The sequence below is a fragment of the Sarcophilus harrisii genome, chromosome 3 (assembly GCF_902635505.1).
Source record: "Sarcophilus harrisii chromosome 3, mSarHar1.11, whole genome shotgun sequence".
Taxonomy (NCBI): Eukaryota; Metazoa; Chordata; class Mammalia; order Dasyuromorphia; family Dasyuridae; genus Sarcophilus; species Sarcophilus harrisii.
Genome location: NC_045428.1, coordinates 302,960,471 through 302,981,766, shown reverse-complemented (window position 1 = coordinate 302,981,766; position 21,296 = coordinate 302,960,471). Strand labels below are relative to the sequence as shown.

Sequence of the window (21,296 nt, the reverse complement as noted above, 5' to 3'; positions counted from 1 at the left end):
CTAAATGTTACTATGGCACATATACTATGGCAAAAATAATAACATACATCTAACAGTAGTGCTATTTGTAATGCAACAAGCTGAATAGGTAGATATTGGAGCAAAGGCTCCAATAGTTAACTGGATTTTTACAGAAAGCAAGGCAGAGATTTTTTTAAAATATAAAAATATAAAAATTTTTTTAAAATAAAAAAATAACACTACTTGATTTGTTGCTTCACCAACTGCATACATTGAATGTATTCTGTGTGCCAGCTCTTCAGAAATTTTCCCTTTAAAAACTATCAGTTTGCAGAAAATTCCTGTCATTTAGCAAAATATATTAAACACTTCAATGATATTCATGCAATATGAGATATTTAGATGAAAGCTGAAAAATTCAGTCAGACATGAGAATGTTTTTAATATTGTGTAGCTTCCATTTTAACAACTTATTAATTAATTAAACGTTAAGGCTTTTGATAGGAAAATCAACCAATTCATTTGATCTATAACATACTTGTAACATAGCTATGGTCTCAATTATTTCTCAAGGATTAAGGATAGAAGGAATTTATTTAGTGACTTCACTATATTATTGAAATATAAAACCTTAGCCATGACAGTAACTTTCCTAATTAATTTTACTTAAGGAAATTATATAAATTATGTTTGTTGATAAGTTGTCATGCATTTAAAAAGCTTCAAAGACAAGAAAAAAAAATAAGTGAATCAAACCCACAACCAATATGTTTTATCTCCTACCTGCAATGAACTGTTTGTTTTTTCGAGGAGATCTTGGCTGTCTTTGGTATGGATCACTTGATCTGTATAGGTCAATGGTTCCCATGCTTAGCAACACTGTTTTCTGCATAAAATCCACAATAGCCAATCCATTGCAGTTCCCAAATGCAACACTATGAAAAAACAAAAGGAGAAAAATTTGGCTCTATTATATTGTAGGTGACAATAAAGAAAATGATGAAAGCATTACATAGGACTATTTTGCTATATAACTATAAAGGGTATAATTGAATGAATGATATCTAAATATTAGAATGAAGTGATTCCTCTTAAGAAGGGGTTACTGAAAAAAGGATATCTGGGTTTTATATGGGGAAGGAGGAGTAATAAGATGATTTTTCTATTTGTCTATAAGTATCGTAGAATTTAATTGCTCTTATGCACTGTACACAAGCCTAGTATGCTGCTCAGATTATCCATTCAAAATTAGAGTATTGTCTATAGTTATATAAAAGTTATAGTTCTGTCATTTATACCAGTGTTCAAGTAGCTTTTCCTATAGTCATTCAAGTAGGTGGTGTTTCAATAAATGACAGAAAGGTTCCTTGTCTTTAATAGATATTGATTGTAATTAGATGCCTTTTATTGGATATAAAAGCCAAATGTTTACTTGCTAACTAAACACCATTCAAATTGTCTCTCAGAAACCATATATATATTCAACAGGATTTTTGGATGAAAAGTACAAAATCACCATTTGAAATATTTATGGTTTTGGCACTGAATAGAAAGTCAGAGACCCAGCAAGCAAACTATTACTCATTTGTACTGAATCCTTAATTTGACTTCTTTGCCTGTTCCTCATCTGAGTTCAGTTTTATTAAAGGGTGTGCCCCTCATGTTCCCTGATAGATGGTAGCACAATACTCAGCTGGGCAAATATCTCAATTCCCTCTTAAATATGTTATAACCACTCTATTTTCTAGCTTTCCCTTTCTCTCCATGTTTGACATGCTTTGTTTAGAACTTTTAATAAGCCTGTGATTTAAAAAAAAATCTCATCTCTTTTTTAGTCAACTATCCCTTACAGTTGGTTAAATATAGGCTTTATCTATTTAAGTTACATATCTATTTATGTAACTTAATTTCCTAGCATACATATTTTTTCTCATTACTCAGTTCTGATGCCCCATAGACTTATATTTTACAAAATTTGCAGATGCTTATAAATTTTAGTCTTAAAGAGCCAGAAGACAAATTCCTAAAACTCTCCTAATATGTCTTCAAGCATTTTTTTTCTAGAAAAAAATATTCCTCCCATCCTATTCCCAATATGCATTTACATAGTGCTGTATCTTTAAAATAAAGAAATGTATTTTCATCTGCACACACATACACTGATTAATGAGAAAAATAGTAACATCTATTGCAGCAGCATGGCATAATAGATAGTCAACTTTAGAGTCAGGAGAGGTTGAGTTCAAGTCCCACCTCTTCCTGGATATATGACGCTGGGTAAATCATCTAACTTTCCAGTACCCTATGTAACACACTAAGATTATAAATGGCAGAGCAGGTGCAGACCTTGATTGAAAGAGAAAGGATTTCCTCATTAGTAGTTCCCCAAATCAACGAAATCTCAATCCCTATCCCTTTGTTCTTCAGTTTTTTTAAAGCCATTTTCTTGGAAAAGATTCTAGAATGTTTTGCCATTTCCTTCTCCAGCTCTTTTTGGAGGAACTGAGACAAAAAGGGTTAAGTGATTTGCCATACTACTAGTAAGTGTCTGAGGCTGGATTTGAACTCAGAAAGATGAGTCTTTCTAACTCCAGGACCAGAATTCTGTGCACTATATCATTAGCTATTGCTATATTGTAGCAAATTCACACTTTTAAATTTTATCTAATATCTTCTGTGAAACTTTTTTTTTTTTACAAAAGAGAAAAATGAAAGGAACCCAATTAAAAATGAGAGAAAAAGGGAAATGTAAATGGAGAAAGGAATTATTCTTGAACAACCCATTATAATGATATGGGATTATATATGTGCACATATATATATATCTGTACCTATAGGTACATAATTCCATATTTATTTTTTACACACTTGTATGTATCCCAAGTACTATATAAACAAAATTCTTCTGAGAAGAGACACCTGTTGTAGTCGTTTATAGATTAATTATCATATATCACATTGCTGTGCAGTTTATCTGTAGCCCGGGAGAAAGGGTACAAACTGGCTAAAAGATACATTCTATTTGTAGAACATAAACAAGAAAAATTACAAATCAGGGCTTGGCTTTGTATTTTGTTGATTAAGAAAGTGAAGAAAATGCTAATAATGCAGAGTGAACTTACAAATGTGTTGTGAGTATATTTTGAGGGGGAGGAAAGCCAATTATTAAATATTTACCAGAATAGCACTGTAATATGTCTTTTATTATTTTTTTTCATTGTAGGTGTTCTTCATATGTACATGAAAGATGCATTTTAGAGTATGTATTGTTTTTGAGAGTATCCTATTTTCTACTCCAGGTGTCATTCATAAAATAACTGTGGTCTTTTATGTAACTCATTTCCATGTTGCAATAACCTGGTCTACTATGTGTGATTATTTGACTTTAAGTAGTTACACATGGATTTATTCTTTTCCATGGCTCATCTAAATTCCAGAACCTTTGGACATTTTTCTGTTGTCAATTGTTCTGCTGCTTATAGTCCTAATTGTTAAAATCTTGATGTCTGCAAATAAATTTACAGATCTATTTTTGTTTAGGCCAAATATATCAGATAGTGTTCAAACTCTTTTTTTGTACTAAAGTTCCTCTAAAATCTAATCCCAGCCTATCCTACTTTTTCAGTATTAGTCAATCCAATTCATTTTTTCAAATACCCAGTTTATACAAAGAATGCTAGGAAGGGGACAAAAAGATAAAAGTGAATATTATTTTTGACCCGAGATTACTTGGGAGAACATGTACATAGAAAAGCAAATATAAAATAGACCCAGAGTAATTTGAAGTCAGGAGGATAAATGAGGTGGCACTTGAACTAAGACATGAATTGAAGTAGGTAATCCAAGAGAAAGGTGAGAAGGGGGAGCATTTATGTGAAGGCATGGAGATAGGAAATGACATGTTGTATATATGGAATAGCAAGCATAACAATTTTGCTGGAATGTGGAATATGAGAGGGGGTTGTAAAATCAATGCAAAAAGACAGGATGGAAGGTAGACTGTAGAGGTCTTTAACTGTGGAAGGAGTGTTTTGATCTGTGCTTTAACAATATCATTTTGAAAGCTGGTTGGAGAGTGGATCAGAAAATGTAGAAGCTGAAAGTGAGAAGACCCATTTGAAGGCTGTTGTAATAATTCACATGAAATGTTAAAAAGAGATCAAATTAGTATAGAAACCATATGAGAAGTGAAACAAAATTAACAGATTGATCATACGTAGCAGATGATGGAGATGAATGAGTTGAGGATAACTAAGAGGTTGTATTCGTTTGCTCCTAGAAAGATGTCAGTGTTCTCAATAGAAATCAGCAAATTAGGAAGAGGACAGGTTTTTAGAAGTGTTCTCTATACCTGTGAAATTCTTCCATTTCTCAAAAACCTTGAAAATAGATCCCTTGATACTTTAAAATCATACTACTTCTAGCTTAAATATGTGTATACTTGGTCTAATCCACATGGTATTCTTAACTTAATTTCTTTAGTGTCACTTCTACTTCCTAATATAGCATATAAGAGACTGATTTTTTCACCCTCAAATGTGGTTCTACTGTTACAGATGAAGAAAATAATTTTCTACAGATTTCAAGAGATCTACATTTTTGTCTGTTTTTTTTTTTTGGGGGGGGGTAGCTTTGTTCTTGTTTAAAATTAAGTTTTTCATTGAACAAAAACAGACTTTTTGTCTCCTCACTTCACTGGGGGAAAAACACATAAAATCTTTGTGTCACATATGTATAGTCAAGCAAAACAAATTTCCATATGGGTCATGTACAAAAATGACATATCTTCTTTTATACTCACTACTTCTGTATCAGAAAGAGGATAGAGAACTCTATCATCAGTTCTCTAGAATTATGTTTGATCATTGCATTGATTGTTTGTAATTCTTTCAAAGTTGTTTGTTATTATTTGTGGTGGTATATATTATTCTTCTACTGTGTTCATTTCATTCTGAATCAGTTGACATACATTTTTCCATTTCATCATTTCTTACAGCTCAACAGTATTCTATTACATTCACATAACATACTTTAATCAGCCATTCTTAAATTTATGGGCACTTTATTGGTTTCTAGTTCTTTGACATCACAAAATGACACATATTTGTATACATCATCATCATAATAACAACTAACATTAACATAGCATTTAATATGTGCCAGATACTGTAATTATCTCTTATCTCATACAATTATCACCTCATTTGATTATATAAGTAATTTTTGCTTTTTCTTTGATCTATTTAAAGTATGGTCCTAATAATGGTATTTCTGGGTCAAAGAATGCAGAATTTAGTAATTTTTTTGAGCATAATTACAAATTGCTTTTCAGACTGGTTGAACTAATTCACCTTTCTATCAATACTACATTAATGTGCCTGTTTCCTTAAAACTCCTTCAACATGTCATTTCCCATTTTTGTTAAATTTGACAATATTGTGGGTATGAGATGGTTGCTTTAATTTGCATTTTTCAGAGTTGGTTTTATTTGAATTTCTGTAATTATTAATAATTTGAAGCTTTAAAAATGGCTATTGATAGATTGGATTTTTTTTCCTTAGAAGACTTCCTATTTATATTCTTGTATTTATCACTTGGAATAGTTCTTATTTTTTATAAATTTGAATTAGTTCCTTATATATTTTGAAATAAGACAAAAAAACCTCACTGAAAAGTTTCCCCTGCCCCAGTTACCTACTTTATTTCTAATTTTAGCTATATTTTAGATGCAAAATTTTTAAAATTTTATGTGTTCAAAATTATCCATTTCATCTTCCATGACCCTTTCGATCCCTTGCTTGATTGTCAATTGTTCTTCTATTCTTAGATTTGGAAAGAATTTCTTTCTTCTTCTGTAATTTGTTTATGATGTTATACTTTGTGTTTAAGCCCTTTATCCAATTTTATCCTATTTAAAAGTATAGTGTACATACATACCTAGTTTTTGTCAGACTACTTTCCAATTTTCTCAGAAGTTTTTGTAAAATAGTAAGTTCTTATCCTAAGATAAGGTCTTTGACTTTATCAGAAATTAAGCTGTAGTGTTCATTAGTTCATAAACTCATCCTTAAATATTCTTGAGGAGATGTCTTAAATATATTGCCAAACTTTCTATAAACTTGTTTTGCCTTTCAACTGCTATTTTTTATGAAGTGATGCTGGCATCTTTTTATAGAAAACCAAGCTAATTTGTGTTGAAGCATATTCTTTTATACATTTATTGTTTGGGGCCAAAATTTTTTGTTTAAAAAATATTAAAGTACATTCATTTGTATACAAAATTTCTTTCTTGTTTTTCTAGTTTTGTATTAACTTTTTTTTTACAAGTTTGTGATTTTAAATTAGAGGAACATAGGATAGTTTATCTCTCAGACTTGTGGAGGAGGAAGAAATTTGTGACCAAAGATGAACTAGAGACCATTATTGATCAAAAAATAGAAAATTTTGATTACATCAAATTAAAAAGCTTCTGTATAAACAAAACTAATGCAGACAAGATTAGAAGGGAAGCAACAAACTGGGAAAACATCTTCACAGTTAAAGGTTCTGATAAAGGCCTCATTTCCAAAATATATAGAGAACTGACTCTAATTTATAAGAAACCAAGCCATTCTCCAATTGACAAATGGTCAAAGGGTATGAACAGACAATTTTCAGATGATGAAATTAAAACTATTACCACTTATATGAAAGAGTGTTTCAAATCATTATTAATCAGAGAAATGCAAATTAAGACAACTCTGAGATACCACTACACACCTGTCAGATTGGCTAAGATGACAGGAAAAAATAATGATGATTGTTGGAGGGGATGCGGGAAAACTGGGACATTGATGCATTGTTGGTGGAGTTGTGAACGAATCCAACCATTTTGGAGAGTAGTTTGGAACTATGCCCAAAAAGTTATCAAACTGTGCATACCCTTTGATCCAGCAGTGTTTCTACTGGGCTTATACCCCAAGGAGATACCAAAGAAGGGAAAGGGACCTGTATGTGCCAAAATGTTTGTGGCAGCCCTGTTTGTAGTGGCTAGAAGCTGGAAACTGAGTGGATGCCCATCAATTGGAGAATGGTTGGGTAAATTGTGGTATATGAATGTTATGGAATATTATTGTTCTGTAAGAAATGACCAGCAGGATGAATACAGAGAGGCTTGGAGAGAATTACATGAACTGATGCTAAGTGAAATAAGCAGAACCAAGAGATCATTATATATGTCAACAACGATACTGTATGACGATGTATTCTGATGGAAGTAAATTTCTTTGACAAAGAGACCTAATTCAGTTTCAATTGATCAATGATGGACAGAAACAGCTACACCCAAAGAAAAAAACACTGGGAAATGAATGTAAACTGTTTGCATTTTTGTTTTTCTTCCCGGGTTATTTTTACCTTCTGAATCCAATTCTCCCTGTGCAACAAAAAAACTGTTTGGTTCTGCACACATATGCTGTATCTAGGATATATTATGACATATTTAACATATATAGGACTGCTTGCCATCTAGGGGAGGGGGTAGAGGGTGGGAGGGAAAAGTCAGAACAGAAGTGAGTGCAAGAGATAATGTTGTAAAAAAAAATTACCCTGGCATGGGTTCTGTCAATAAAAAGTTATTACAATAATAATAAAAAATAAATAAAAAAACAAAAAAAACAAGTTTGCAATTTTACTGGATGGAATTAATTTCATGTTTTGTGATATTTGATAACTAACATTTTTAGAAACTCCTAATTCTTCTTGAAGGTAGGTAGTGGCAAAATGAATAGAATGCTGAACCTGGAGTCAGGAAGACACATTTTCCTGAATTCAAATCTGTTCTCATATACTTCCTAGTTGTGTATTTCTGGGCAAGTCACTTAGTCCTCTTTGCCTCTGTTCCTCATCCATAAAGTGAGTTGGAGAATGAAATAGCAAACCAACCCAATCTTTGCCAAGAAAATCCTAAATGGGGTCAGAAAGAACACATAACATAATTCTTTTCAAAAAATGTAGTAGTGAGTGAACAGAATCAGAAAAACATTATATGATAATAGAAATATTGTCTGATGATCAGCTATGATAGATTTAGCTCTTCTCAGCAATACAATTCCGAAAGACTCATGATGGAAATGCTCATCCAGAGAAAAAACTGATGGAATCTGAATGCAGGTGAAGGCATACTATTTTTACTTCTTTATTTGTTTATGGATTTTTTTCTTTTATTTTGTTTTTTATTTCACAATATGACTAAGGTGGAAATGTGTTTTACATTACTGAACATATGTAATGTATATCAGATAGTTGGCCATATTGGGGAGGAAGAAGGAAAGAGAGGGAGAAAAATTTGGAACTCAAAATCTTTCAAAAATGAATGCTGAAAATTGTCCTTAAATGTATTCAGAAAAATAAAATACTATCAAATAAAAAAAAAGAAAAAATGCAGTCATGTTTTATGGCTACAGCATTGCCTATAAGACTTTGGTTTTTCTTCTGTCTTAATATTGTGTCACATTTTCCTACATATTTTTCACCATCTTCCCCTTGACTCTATCTTTGTGCTGAAGTCACTGAGTATAAAAATCTATGCTGATTTCATCTGTAAGGGTTTTTTTGTTTCTCCACAGAACTTTCTCAATATTTCTTCCTTGGTAATAATTATTAGTGATATAACCTTGAAAAACTGGGTCTCCCCATTTTTCACAGTCTGGGAGTGTAGATGCTACTCGTGAGTCTGATCTCATTCTGGTGAACATGGAAGCCTTGATCTGCTACATCTCCAACCCTAACTGGTGGGACCTCTGCTCCTGAAGGTTCACCATATTAATGTCAAATTTATTTGAATCACCCAGTCTACTTAGTTCATTGAAACTCAGAATTCCTAAGAGAAAAAAAATCCAGTAGTTTCCTTACCTGGAAAACGGTCACAATAATAGCTGCCCTATCTTATAGAGTTGTGATAAAGTGCCAATTAAAATACAATGGTCCATTTATGGTGGCTTAGAGTTACATAGTGTTTCTCCAGTTTTCTGCTTACATTTTTTGGATATTTTATATTTTCACCTTTTAAATTAAATCTCAGTGAGGTCAGAAAAATGGATTCTAATTATTTTTTAATACCCAACAGCACTTAATAATGGGAGGTTAATAAATGTACATGGAATGAGTAAAATGTTCCAAGGTATATAATAACTAGTTGTATACTGAGCCATCCAGACTCCCCCAAGACAATTTATCAATATGTCCAAATGTTTGTATGTGCAAGGATATGGATGAGAAACTATCAGAGTATCTCTGAACATATTAGAGATAAAGAGACACCACAGGTGAACAAAGATTCTTATCAAGTGTATAAAGGTCTCGTTAATTTTTTCTTATTTGCCCTTCAAAGTAAGGAGGATCTTTTTTATAAAGTGTCTCCTCCTTTCTTTTCTTTCCTTTTTTTAATGCTTTCCTTCCTTCCTTCCTTCCTTCCTTCCTTCCTTCCTTCCTTCCTTCCTTCCTTCCCTCCTTCCTTCCTTCCTTCCTTCCTTCCTTCCTTCCTTCCTTCCTTCCTTCCTTCCTTCCTTCCTTCCTTCTTTCCTTCCTTCCTTCCTTCTTTCCTTCCTTTCTTCCTTCCTTCCTTCCTTTTCTTCTTTTCTTCCTTCTTTTCTTTCTTCCTTTCTTCCTTCTTTCCTTCCTTCCTTCCTTTTCTTTTCTTTCTTCCTTCCCTCCTTGCTTCCTTCCTTTCCATAAGGAGCCATAAATAGAATATTTTTGTCCCCTTTTCCTTCATGATATCACCTTCACTACAACAACCAAAGTAACAAAATTATCAGTGATTTAGAAACTATACATGTCAGCAAAGATATTGTTTCTGGACTACTGGACATTATGTTCTGAATAGGAAGAATAAAGTCTTCTTTTTCTAGTCTAACCAAATAGTTTAAGTTAGGTCAACTTCCCATTTTAAGATCGAATAAGATAAAACAGAAAGAGTATGTTACTTACATGCCATAGGCAGAGCTTGCAGTGAGACTAGTGATCTGTTGTGGAGGTTCACCATCTACCCACACCAATTGAACAACAAGTTCTGCTTGATAACCTGGAGGCATCCGAACAGGTCGTGTCTTAACACTTCAGGAAAGAGTAAAATAAATAAAAAAATATAAATATTTGAGCAGAACAAAAAGAAACTAGCTCATGCTTACTTATTAGGTTTATATAGGATCATTTTGGGTGCAGTGGATACAATACTAGGTCTGGCATCAGGAAGACATATTCCTGAGTTCAAATGTGACCCTGAACAAGTCATTTAATCCTGTTTGCCTCAGTTTCCTCATTGGTAAAATGAGCTGGAGAAGAAAATGGCAAACTACTGTAGAATCTTTGCCAAGAAAATCTCAAATGGGGTCATGAAGAATAGAACACAACTGAAAATGACTGAATAATAAGAATCATTGAACTGAAAGGCACCAGATATGGCATGTAACCAAATAGAGCAACTTAGTGAGATATAAGATTTTTCCAGCTTTCTATTTAAGTTCTCTAAAAGTTTTACATGTTTATTTATATCCTTAAATAAATTGTAACCATCTTGAGATCAAGATAATGCTTCCTACTTCTGTTGTCCATCTAACACCACTTAAAAGAAGAGAGATTAATAAATGTTCATAGAATGAGTAAGTGATTCCATTGTAGGAGATGATTTGCAGTATGTTTGGGATATCCAAAATCTCTCAAGGTAAGCTAGAGTATGACATTATCCAAAATGCAGTTTGACAAGCATTTATATGAGAACTCAATTACTGGGGATACAAAGCAAAATTGAAAGATATCCAAATATCAAGTACTTTATATTCTACTAGGAGAGAACATGTTCACAGATAAATATAAAATATCCACATACAGTATTAGGGATAGGAGTTCACTAACAACCAGAGAAATCAGGAGAAAAACCTCTTAATTTTAACAAGCAGTTATAGTCACTTTTTGTATGCTAGCCAATATGCTAGAAGCTGAAGTCCTAAGAGTAGCTCAAGCCTTTTACAGGAAGAAGGAGGAAGAATGTCTTGCTTAATTGAGATTGACTGATTTTTCATCCAGTAAGGCATAGACAAGATCCCGATCAGCTAGGAAAATGGAAATTTCTAAAACCAAATAGAAATTCTTGATATTGGCAGATCCAGAAAAAATAAAGGACAGAAAAAAGGGGGTATCAGGCAGGAAGAGGTATAGTTACAGCACTGAGATGTTACTGAACAGAAAAAGACTAAGCCAAAAACAAGAGGTTTTCCAAACTATAATTTATAGCAACTTATTTTAGGCTCCCGATGAGTACTTGTCTACTCTTCAACAGGCTGTCTATAATCATATCCAACTGTTGGACAATTGCAAACAAAACTATAATGAGACGAAAGTGAAGGGAGAGTTAAGGAAAGAAAGGTAGGAGCTAAAATGAGTATATCTATTACTGAACAAATGATTAAATCTTAATATATCGTGACACTTTGACATGCCTAGAAGACAACTAAGATTAGAAAATATTAGAATTATAATTTGAATTATTACTCAAATGAAGTCTGCAGATATAAATTTTGTAGGATGGAAAATGTCCATTTTCAGCCCTATATTGGTGTCTAAGGACAAATTAAGTGATAATTACACTTAGAGAGAAAAAGGAGAAAAAGGGACTGTCCTTAATGATAAAAACAAATCAAATCCAACCTCCATTTCCCCATAATAAGTTACAATTATCTTGACAATTTTTTTTCTGTTTTTCTTTTTGGTCTTTCCATTTTCATTCTTAAATATCCATGGAATGAGTTTGTATACCTGGCTATCTTACCAAGCACTTTTAAAACTGATTTTATCTTCCATTCCTTTTTTTCTTAATAAGATGATACTTCTAATTATCATCTACTGCACGCTGTAAGATTTTACAACTGAGTTTATATTCTAACTCAGTGTTGGTTTTTGCAGCCATCTCTCTCCATTTGTTGACTAAGGTATTTTATCCTTGGTGTTTTGTCTCTTTGTAGTAGTTAAGATATAAGCCTGATTATATCATTCTATTACTCAAAAATCTCCATTATTCCCTGATACCACTTGAATAAAGTCCCAATTTCTTGCTTTAGCATTTAAGATTCTACAGACTATGGCTTCAACCTACTCTTTCCACCTTTTTTTTTTTTTCACATTGCTTACCTTCATACACTATAAATCACTGTAAATTGTTCTACAGATAGCCAATTTTCTCCTCAACCCAGCATCTCATATAGTACCTTTATATATCCATACAGTCAATCCCTCATTTCTAAAATGCATTCCTTCTTTAATTCTACTTGTCTAAATTTTTGTTCCTCAAAATTTTATTCACGTACCAATTTCTTTATGGAATCTATCTTTTTTTTTAAATTTTTTTTATTTAATAGCCTTTTATTTACAGGATATATGCATGGGTAACTTTACATCATTAACAATTGCCAAACCTTTTGTTCCAATTTTTCACCTATTAGCCCCCTCCCCCTCCCCCAGATGGCAGGATGAGCAGTAGATGTTAAGTACATTAAAATATAAATTAGATACACAATAAGTATACATGACCAAAATGTTATTTTGCTGTACAAAAAGAATCAGACTCTGAAATATTGTACAATTAGCTTGTGAAGGAAATCAAAAATGCAGGTGTGCATAAATATAGGGATTGGGAATTCAATGTAATGGTTTTTAGTCATCTCCCAGAGTTCTTTTTCTGGGCATAGCTGGTTCAGTTCATTACTGCTCCATTGGAAATGATTTGGTTGATCTCATTGCTGGGGATGGCCTGGTCCATCAGAACTGGTCATCATATAGTATTGTTGTTGAAGTATATAATGATCTCCTGGTCCTGCTCATTTCACTCAGCATCAGTTCGTGTAAGTCTCTCCAGGCCTTTCTGAAATCATCCTGTTGGTCATTTCTTACAGAACAGTAATATTCCATAATATTCATATACCACAATTTATTCAGCCATTCTCCAACTGATGGACATCCATTCAGTTTCTAGTTTCTAGCCACTACAAAAAGGGCTGCCACAAACATTTGTGCACATACAGGTCCCTTTCCCTTCTTTATAATCTCTTTGGGATATAATCCCAGTAGTAACACTGCTGGATCAAAGGGTATGCACAGTTTGATAACTTTTTGATATGCAATCTATCTTTAAGGAATCAGTGGAGGCAAGAGAGATATTTCAGGGAATTGTGGAGCAGTTGAAAAGAAAGTCAGTTCTAGAGGAAGAATTCCTCTAGAAGAAGAATTCCAGAGAGTGAATCTTTTATACCTCTTCTAGAGTTTAATAGGAGAAACTAGGGAATTTTCCTCCCTTTATCCTCCATCATTAGCATTGGAACCCCAAGTAGAACAACTCAAATTAATACATGCAATGCCCAAGAGAGAAAGGTCCACAGAGTTCAGCTCAAAATTAAGCCCACCAAAGAAATTGTGTCCATTAAATCAATAAATAAGTCTACTAAAGAAATATGAATTTTGGGGATTATGTTCCCTAGGCTTCTGAGAGGAAAGTTTTATTATCACTATTCAAGCTCTGTCTCCTAAGAAAATGCCTTAGTTTTGGGCTAACTATTCTCTGGCTGATTACTGAAAGTAAATGCATTGGTGGGGATAAGTAAGCTAAATTTTTAGAAGTGTGAACCCATATAAGCTTGAGATCAATCGATAAAAAACAGAGGGGTTTATTTTAGCCTGGAGAAGACTTAGGAAAGGAAATATGATGGTTACCTTTAAATATTTTAAAAGTAGGATTACACTTCTGTTAGTCCTCAGATGGCTGAACTGGAAGCAATGAGTGGAAATTGTAAAGAGATAAATCTAAGTATGATCTTAAGAAAACCTCATGATGATTGGAACTATCCAAAAGCAGAATGGACTCTCTAAAGATTATCAAATTCCACCATACTGTAGGTCTTCAAGTAAAGGATGGATAAGTACTTGTCAGCTCTGTTGTAGGGAAAATTCCTTTAAGACCCAGCTTCTTAAATTGTGATTCATGACTCCATATGGGATCTTGTAACTGAATGTGAGAGTCTCAAAATTATGATATATTATCAATAAATGTTTGATTTGTATACTTATTTTACTTAACTATATACCTGGGATCACATAAAGATTTCTTGGTTAATAAGAGGTCGTGAATGGAAAAGATTAAAAGATCCTGCTTTAGGGTATGGATTAGAGTCTATGTCTGATGAACTTCCAACTCCAGAATTCTGTGAATTCAATTTTATTGGGAATAAAGATTGACACAAACATTTTTGAGAAAAACTTAGCAATATACAATGTATCACAAGATAAATTGAACCTTTTGAATTCTTTTAACAGGATTCTATCTTAAATATCTAATAAAAGGGAGGCCTTATTTTACAAAATTTTTCCTAACTATCTATATATATTTATTTATAATAGGAAAAAGTAGAAAACATCACATATTGAATGACTAGAGACCTGCTGAGCAAATTGTGTTGTATCAATGTAATAAAAGAATGTGGCATCATAAATATGATACATATTAATCCAAGGCAAGATTGAAATACTAACAGAAAATTAGAACAAAGTCAATGGCATCAGAATTACATACATATTTAACTATAACTGAACACAAAAAAGACAAAGACAGAGACAGATAAAGACAGACAGATTGATAAACTTATCTGTTCTTTGTTTTGGTTTGATTCTGTTAAATGCTAAGTTTTCTTTACATTATATGTCTGGTTCTGTTGGCGGTTAAGTTTGTAACTCCAAAAGAAAATATTTCTATATTCAGAAACTGATTTTTAATGATTTTCCTATCTCTCCCACTTTCATCAACTGCCTTCTTTGTTCATTATAGTTTCTGCAAAGCAGTTAAATAACACTGTGCTACTGAACACAGTCTAACTGCCCAGTCAGTTGCATACAACTATTCAAGGAAGCTACCTTCAGTCAAAGCATGTTCTTAGTTCTCTTTCCACCTTCCCTTTCCCACTGAAAAGTTCATGCTACCTCTCCCATTGGAGAGCTTAGTCTATTCCTCAATATCATTGCTCTGTGCTGCAGAACCCAAGCTTGTTTTTCATAGTTTCTGTGTGGTAACATTGATCTTGGTGCTCACTTTCTGTGCTCTGGCTGTCACTGTAGTGTCTCCAAATCTATACATTTCTTAAAATCAAGTCAATAAGCATTTAATAAGTGACTGCTATATACTAAGCATTGTGTTAAATGCTGTGAATTCAAAGAAAGGCAAAAATCAGGGAACTGACTGTGTTTGAGATAGATGTGTCACTTTAATGTTGTCCTAATTTACAAATTCCTCATTACCCTGAACTTTTTTCCTCTCTAGTTTTTCGTCTTGATGCTCCAAACCAATTTTTCCTTTCATTATTTTCCCTTTTAAGACCATATGTAGCACCTGAATATTACTAAAACAATACTGTTATTGTAAATTTCTCTGTGACTTATTTGGGATAGTCAATATTCATTAAAAGTTACAAAATATTGATCATATTTCTGGTTGAGTTGCATCTGGAGTTTCAAACTCTTTGCATTTCGGGTTCTCAAAAGAGAAAAGAGTTGTCTTTTGTCCTGTGAATTCAATGAATTTTTCAATCTTTTTTCTTTCTCTTTCCCAAAATTTTTGGGAAATTTTCCTCAATTACTTTCTCAAATGAAGTATAACCAGATTCCTTCTTTACCAAACTTTTTAATCCTTAAATTTTATATCCTTGCTTTGTATTTCATATTTGTAACTGTAGATGATATTAAATCTAAATAACTTTTCAATTAAGTCATTTTCTGGGTTCTTTTTTTTTTTTGGATTCCCTTATTGTTTGTAGCATTCTGCACTTCTACAAATGAATGCTGTTATTCACAGAATAGACTATATTTCCCATGAACATTCTTGAATTCAAGTTTCATCATAATTATTTTCCCCAAAACATCTTATTTGGATTTAGTTCCTTATTTCATTATGATTTTATTAATTTCAACTTTCCCCCTTCACTTCTTCATTGTTCTAATCATCCATTTGAGTGTATTATGAAAAACTGTCATTCTTGTGTTTTTACATCAGTTTTAAAAATCTATTTTTATTATATGTTAGAATTTTTGCTTCCTGATTTTTTTGAGTGAACAAGATTCTTTTAGCAGTTTTCCTTTTGGGGAGAATTTTTTATTGCTGTTTTTGAGGGGGGGTATTAAAGAGATGGGCTCCCCTAGATCATTTTTTTCTTCCATAGGGCAATAGTACCTTCTACAAATGTCAGAAATATAGGCATCATGACTTATAGATATCTAACTAAAAATGATTCAGACATATGAATGAATGAATTTACATAAGAAAAGCTTCCCTCCAGGATCCATGAGAATGATAGCTGAGCCACTAAATTCTCTTCTTGATAAATGTGGCTATAACAGGCTGTGGGTAGAAGAGTAAAGGAGAACAGATTCATTCTCATTCTTTTCTCCTAATGGATTATATAAGGAAAGGAGAGGAGAGGAAAGGAGAAGAGAAGAGAGGAGAGGAAAGGAGAGGAGAGGAAAAATGGGAGATATATTTCTAGTGCTTCCTCATTTTATGGGGGATGAGGAGTATTTCCTTAGTGCTTACAGTGGGTTACAAGTGTGTAGGTTAGAATCTTATTTGCAGGAATCCTGTCTTGGTGTGGTGGTGAAACAGTAGTGGAGAAGGATTAGTAATGACCATTTAGTCTTACTATCATCTCCCCAGTCACCACAAAAGCACTGTTTCCTCAGATTTTGCTAATTTCTAGTCTATTCCCTCTCCTCTTCAGACATCTCTTTTAGAAGTTCATTCTCTTTAATCTCTTAATCCTTTCAATCCTTTTATTCACCTTCCTAACAGCAGCTGTTCAGAGGAAGAAAATATGTTTCATATGCCTACATAGTTCTTTCTCACTTCTATTTCTATGCATACACACATATCCATAAAATTAATGGTAGGTTCCTAGAGAACCTACTCATAGAAGTATATATTCTGTTATATATATGTTATAACTGTTAGCCCATAGAAGCATATATGATTCTTGTAGCTGAATTCTTGATGTCCCATTCAAATGCTAAATTATGATATAAAGGTCACCATGTATTTTTGAATGTTATACATGGAGTATACACTCTGATATATCTTAAGTTCTGAACCATTGAAAAAAGTTACTCTGTGGTCTAGTTGAGCTATATTTAGAAACCCTCACTACCAGTTTGGCTGCTATGTAATTTATTTATTTTTGCCATTGTTCATGAAAACTTCTAATGAGAAGTGAGGAAGGGCAACAGGAGAAGTTGTACTTTTCCATGCTATCTTATGCTACTCAGACCATACTTGATGTATTTTATTCAGTTCCTATCTACAAATATATCTATATCTATCTATCTCTTTATGTAACTACATATGTCTATTTATTTTACTGTCTTTTGTTTCTATATTATATTCAATTTCAAATATATTCTCTTTCCCTCCTCTGTCTAGAAAACTTTTCCTTATAAAAATAAAAAAATTTAAAAGAAAAAAAAGATTCACAAAAATCAATATATTGACCATATTTGACAATATATGCAGCCTTTCACATCCATTTTCCTTGTTTTCCATCCTCACTCTCTCCTTCTCACCCTCTTCCCTACTTCATGCCTAAGGGAGGGAATTACAATTTTTTTTTTGGTAACTGTAACCAGGTTATGGTTACATAGCATTAAGTTTCAAGTTATGGTTCTTTCTTTTTACATTGATGTAAGCATTATATATGCTGCTTTCCTGATTCTGCTTATTTTACTATGAATCAGTTCATACATCTTTCCATGTATCTCTAAAATTTTCACATTTGTTGTTTCTTAAGGCACAATAATATTCTATTACATTCATAAACCACAATGTATTGAGTCATTCTCTAATTGCTGGGCATTGGATCTTAGTTTTGTGGTCCAGTGGGTAGTTAGGAAGGATCACTCAAAAGAGAGATATTTCAGCTTAACTCAAACAATTTTTCTAACAAAAACGTTTCCCAAATTGAGCTGTCTATTGAGACAGCGATTTCATTGTCACTAGAAGACTTCAACTTCTCGTTATTGAAGAGGTAGTCTCTAAATTTGGTGAAAAGTTGGACTTGATGGCCTCAAAAGATCCTCAATCATTAAAATTCCCTAATTCTTATAATTTGCAAAAGGATTATCAACAATGCTTAGTACAAGGCGTGGAGCATAATCAATCATAAGTGCTTAATAAATGCTTTCTCTAATATAGTTGTCACTTCCTTCTTTTTATTTATGCTATTATTTAAATGGAATTCAATTAAATGAAGCGAAACAATTCAAAATATAAATTCATATCTGTGAAATAGGTACATAAAACTAAAAGATTATTTTTTTTAAAGAGACACTTTATTTTTTATTTCTATTTAGGGTTGTGAGATTTAGATAAGTAACATGTTTATTATATGTCACCACAAAGAGAATTTTAATTTTCTTCATTAACTGAAACTGTGAATATATGTTTCTATTATGATTGTTTTGCAGTGTGATAATAGAGCACGAACAAGTTCTCCTACAAAATTTAGATTGCCTACCTGTATCTGGCTAACAATCTTTTTCTCTTGAAAGAAGAGGGTTGAGAAGAAGATGGTAGTACCAGGAACAAGAATTAAAAAGAATGAGATAGTAAGATTGGATCCTGAGAAATACTTCATTACATCTATGAGTACATATTAATTGAGAAGTAGGAATATTAGGTTTAGAACAGTTTCCTACTCTGTCACATTTTCCCCTTTCTTCTCCTTTATGAGAATATAGAGAGATATAGTTCAACTTTTAAAGTAATAATATTTTACATGAATTGTTGCTGTTCAGTTGTTTCAATCATAGCAGATTTTTTATGGCCCCATTTGGGTTTTCTTGACAAAGATACCAGAGTTATTTGCCATTTCCTTCTCCAGATGATTTCACAAGGCAAACAGGATGAAATGACTTATCTATACTCACACAGCTGGTAAATATCTCAGGCTAGATTTGAACTCAGAAAATGACTCTTACTGACTTCAGGCCCAGACCTCTATCCATTGTACTCAATGCTATTAGCTACTGAATTATAATTTATGCCTTATTATCAGAAGTACAGTAACTATATTGTAGCTTAATATATAGTGTGATTATTGCCCAATATCAAAGAATTTTATTATAAATATTGTGCAATACTGACATAATTACATAACATTTTAAAATTTCAAAAGGGAATCTTACCTGAGGCAAGGGATACTGTCCTTTGTCACTCCTTCACTAGCTATAGTGTTGGTACTCCCTGAAAGACTCTTCGAAGAAGGAAGCTGGGAAGAGGGATCTGGAAACGGAGGAATTGTTTCTGGTTCAGGAGTAATGATATCTTCAACATCATATTGAAGTCGTACCTCTAATGACTTAAGTAAATAAACATATGTTATAATTTAATAAAAAAATCTTATTTTGAAACATTTTAATCTGGTTATATTTGATATTATTTGTAACAAATCCTATATTTAGTTGAATATATTCAATATTTTTTCAGCACTTTGGGAAGTCAATCGGTAATTCAGCTAAGTAATAATCAAAATCAAGTATAAAGCTTATCAAATAGATTATTTCAATATATCAACAGTTAAAATTATGTGCTTTTTGCTTCTCTAGAATTTTGTTTGCATTTCTGTTCCATAAGCCTAACAATTTAGAATATTTTCAAAGTAGTACATGAGTTGCTATTAGAGTAATTCCCATCAAAATAATTAAATTACAACTATATTTGTTCAATAATCTTTAACTAAGATATAATGAGCTTTTCTTCATGGTTTTAGGTCAGACTACTCTAGTGTGATAAGCAGAGAATATTTTGCACATAAGAAAACTGAGACCCAGGAAAGTTATGGCTTGTCCTGAGTTACTAGCAGTTACACAGCTGTATTTGAATCCAGGAAATCCTGAGTTCAAATCTACCCATGGACTCTTTCTAGTTCTACGAAGCTAGACCAAGTCACTTAATGGTTGTCTTCCTCAACTGTAAAATGGGATAATAATATCACCCATCTTCCAGGGTTTTTATGAGAATAAAATGAAATAATATTTGTATAGAACTTTTTAATAATTAAACTGCTATGTAAGTATTAGCAATTATTATTATTATCATCACTCTAGATTTAATGATCTTTCCATTATACCTTTTTTGGACAAATTCAACATTTAATGAACAAAACTAATAGTAAAATGCTACTATATTGATATCTTTAAATCATACCAAACCTCAGTTTAAAATGTGATATAGTCTATTGCATTTGGTTTCTTCAGTCATTGTGATTGTAAAAGTTCCATTCTTAATGACTTACCACTATTTCAGTAGTAATTTCATGCCTGCTGAATTTGTAAACAATGACATATGCAGAGACTCCTGCTACACAGAATATTCTGCTCTCTGGACACCAATAAATCATCTGGACAGCATAAGGATCCTCCTCTACAATTTCAGATGTTTGTTTTCCATCTCCGATCTTCTGTTTTTCAAAAACTTTTGATGTTTTTAACTTGTATAGCATCTGAAGAGTTACTGTAAAATAATGAGGCATAATATTAAAACTTGTATTTTAAAATAGATGCTTTTAACATGCTTTAAAAAACAAAACTATTTTAATAGCCTCATCATCATTCTATAAAGTTTTCATAGCATAAAATTCATCATCAAATCAGTTACTCTCCATAATTTTATATCAATATAATATTTTATCATTTTTATATTTTATATATTTTATATCAATATTTTATATATATATCAATATTTTATATCAATATAATTCAGTTGAAAATTCAGGGAAAACCATCGATCAATTAATTATTTCTCTTACCCTAATCTTTAATTGCTGGCTTATGGAGAATATTTTTGGTTATACATATATATTCATATTTTAAACATATTTATTTATGAATCATGTTAGCAGAGAAAAATCAGTACAAAAAATCAGAACAAGAAAAAAAGCAAATATAGCATGTGTTGATTTACACTTAGTTTTCATAGTTTTCTCTCTCTGGAGAGAGAGATGGAAGTTTTCCATTCAAATTTTCTCGGGATTGCCTTAGATCACAGATCCAGTGAGAAGAACCAAGTTAGTAATAGTTAATCATTGTACAATCTTGCTATTACTGTGCATTCCTGGTTCTACGGTTTTGCTCAGCATCAGTTCACATAAATCTTTACAGGTCTTTTCTAAAATCATCTTATTAATCATTTTTTATACAACAATAATATTCCATTACTTTCATATACCATAACTTATTCAGCCATTCCCCAATTGATGTGCATCTATTCAATTTCCAAT

The 21,296-nt window shown here is 32.2% G+C and overlaps 1 protein-coding gene across 9 annotated transcripts in view; it reads right to left on the bottom strand.

Annotated features, from left to right (window-relative positions):
- Positions 1–21,296, bottom strand: part of STXBP5L (syntaxin binding protein 5 like) — a 397,145-nt gene that overhangs the window by 111,165 nt on the left and 264,684 nt on the right. For all 9 annotated transcript variants that reach the window (XM_031959714.1, XM_031959715.1, XM_031959719.1 and 6 more), the window contains 4 exons: positions 20,313–20,530; positions 19,204–19,376; positions 9,931–10,056; positions 745–896 (listed from right to left, as the gene is read on the bottom strand). In XM_031959714.1, coding sequence (XP_031815574.1) covers positions 745–896; positions 9,931–10,056; positions 19,204–19,376; positions 20,313–20,530 — 669 coding nt within the window. The remainder of the gene's footprint in view (positions 1–744; positions 897–9,930; positions 10,057–19,203; positions 19,377–20,312; positions 20,531–21,296) is intronic.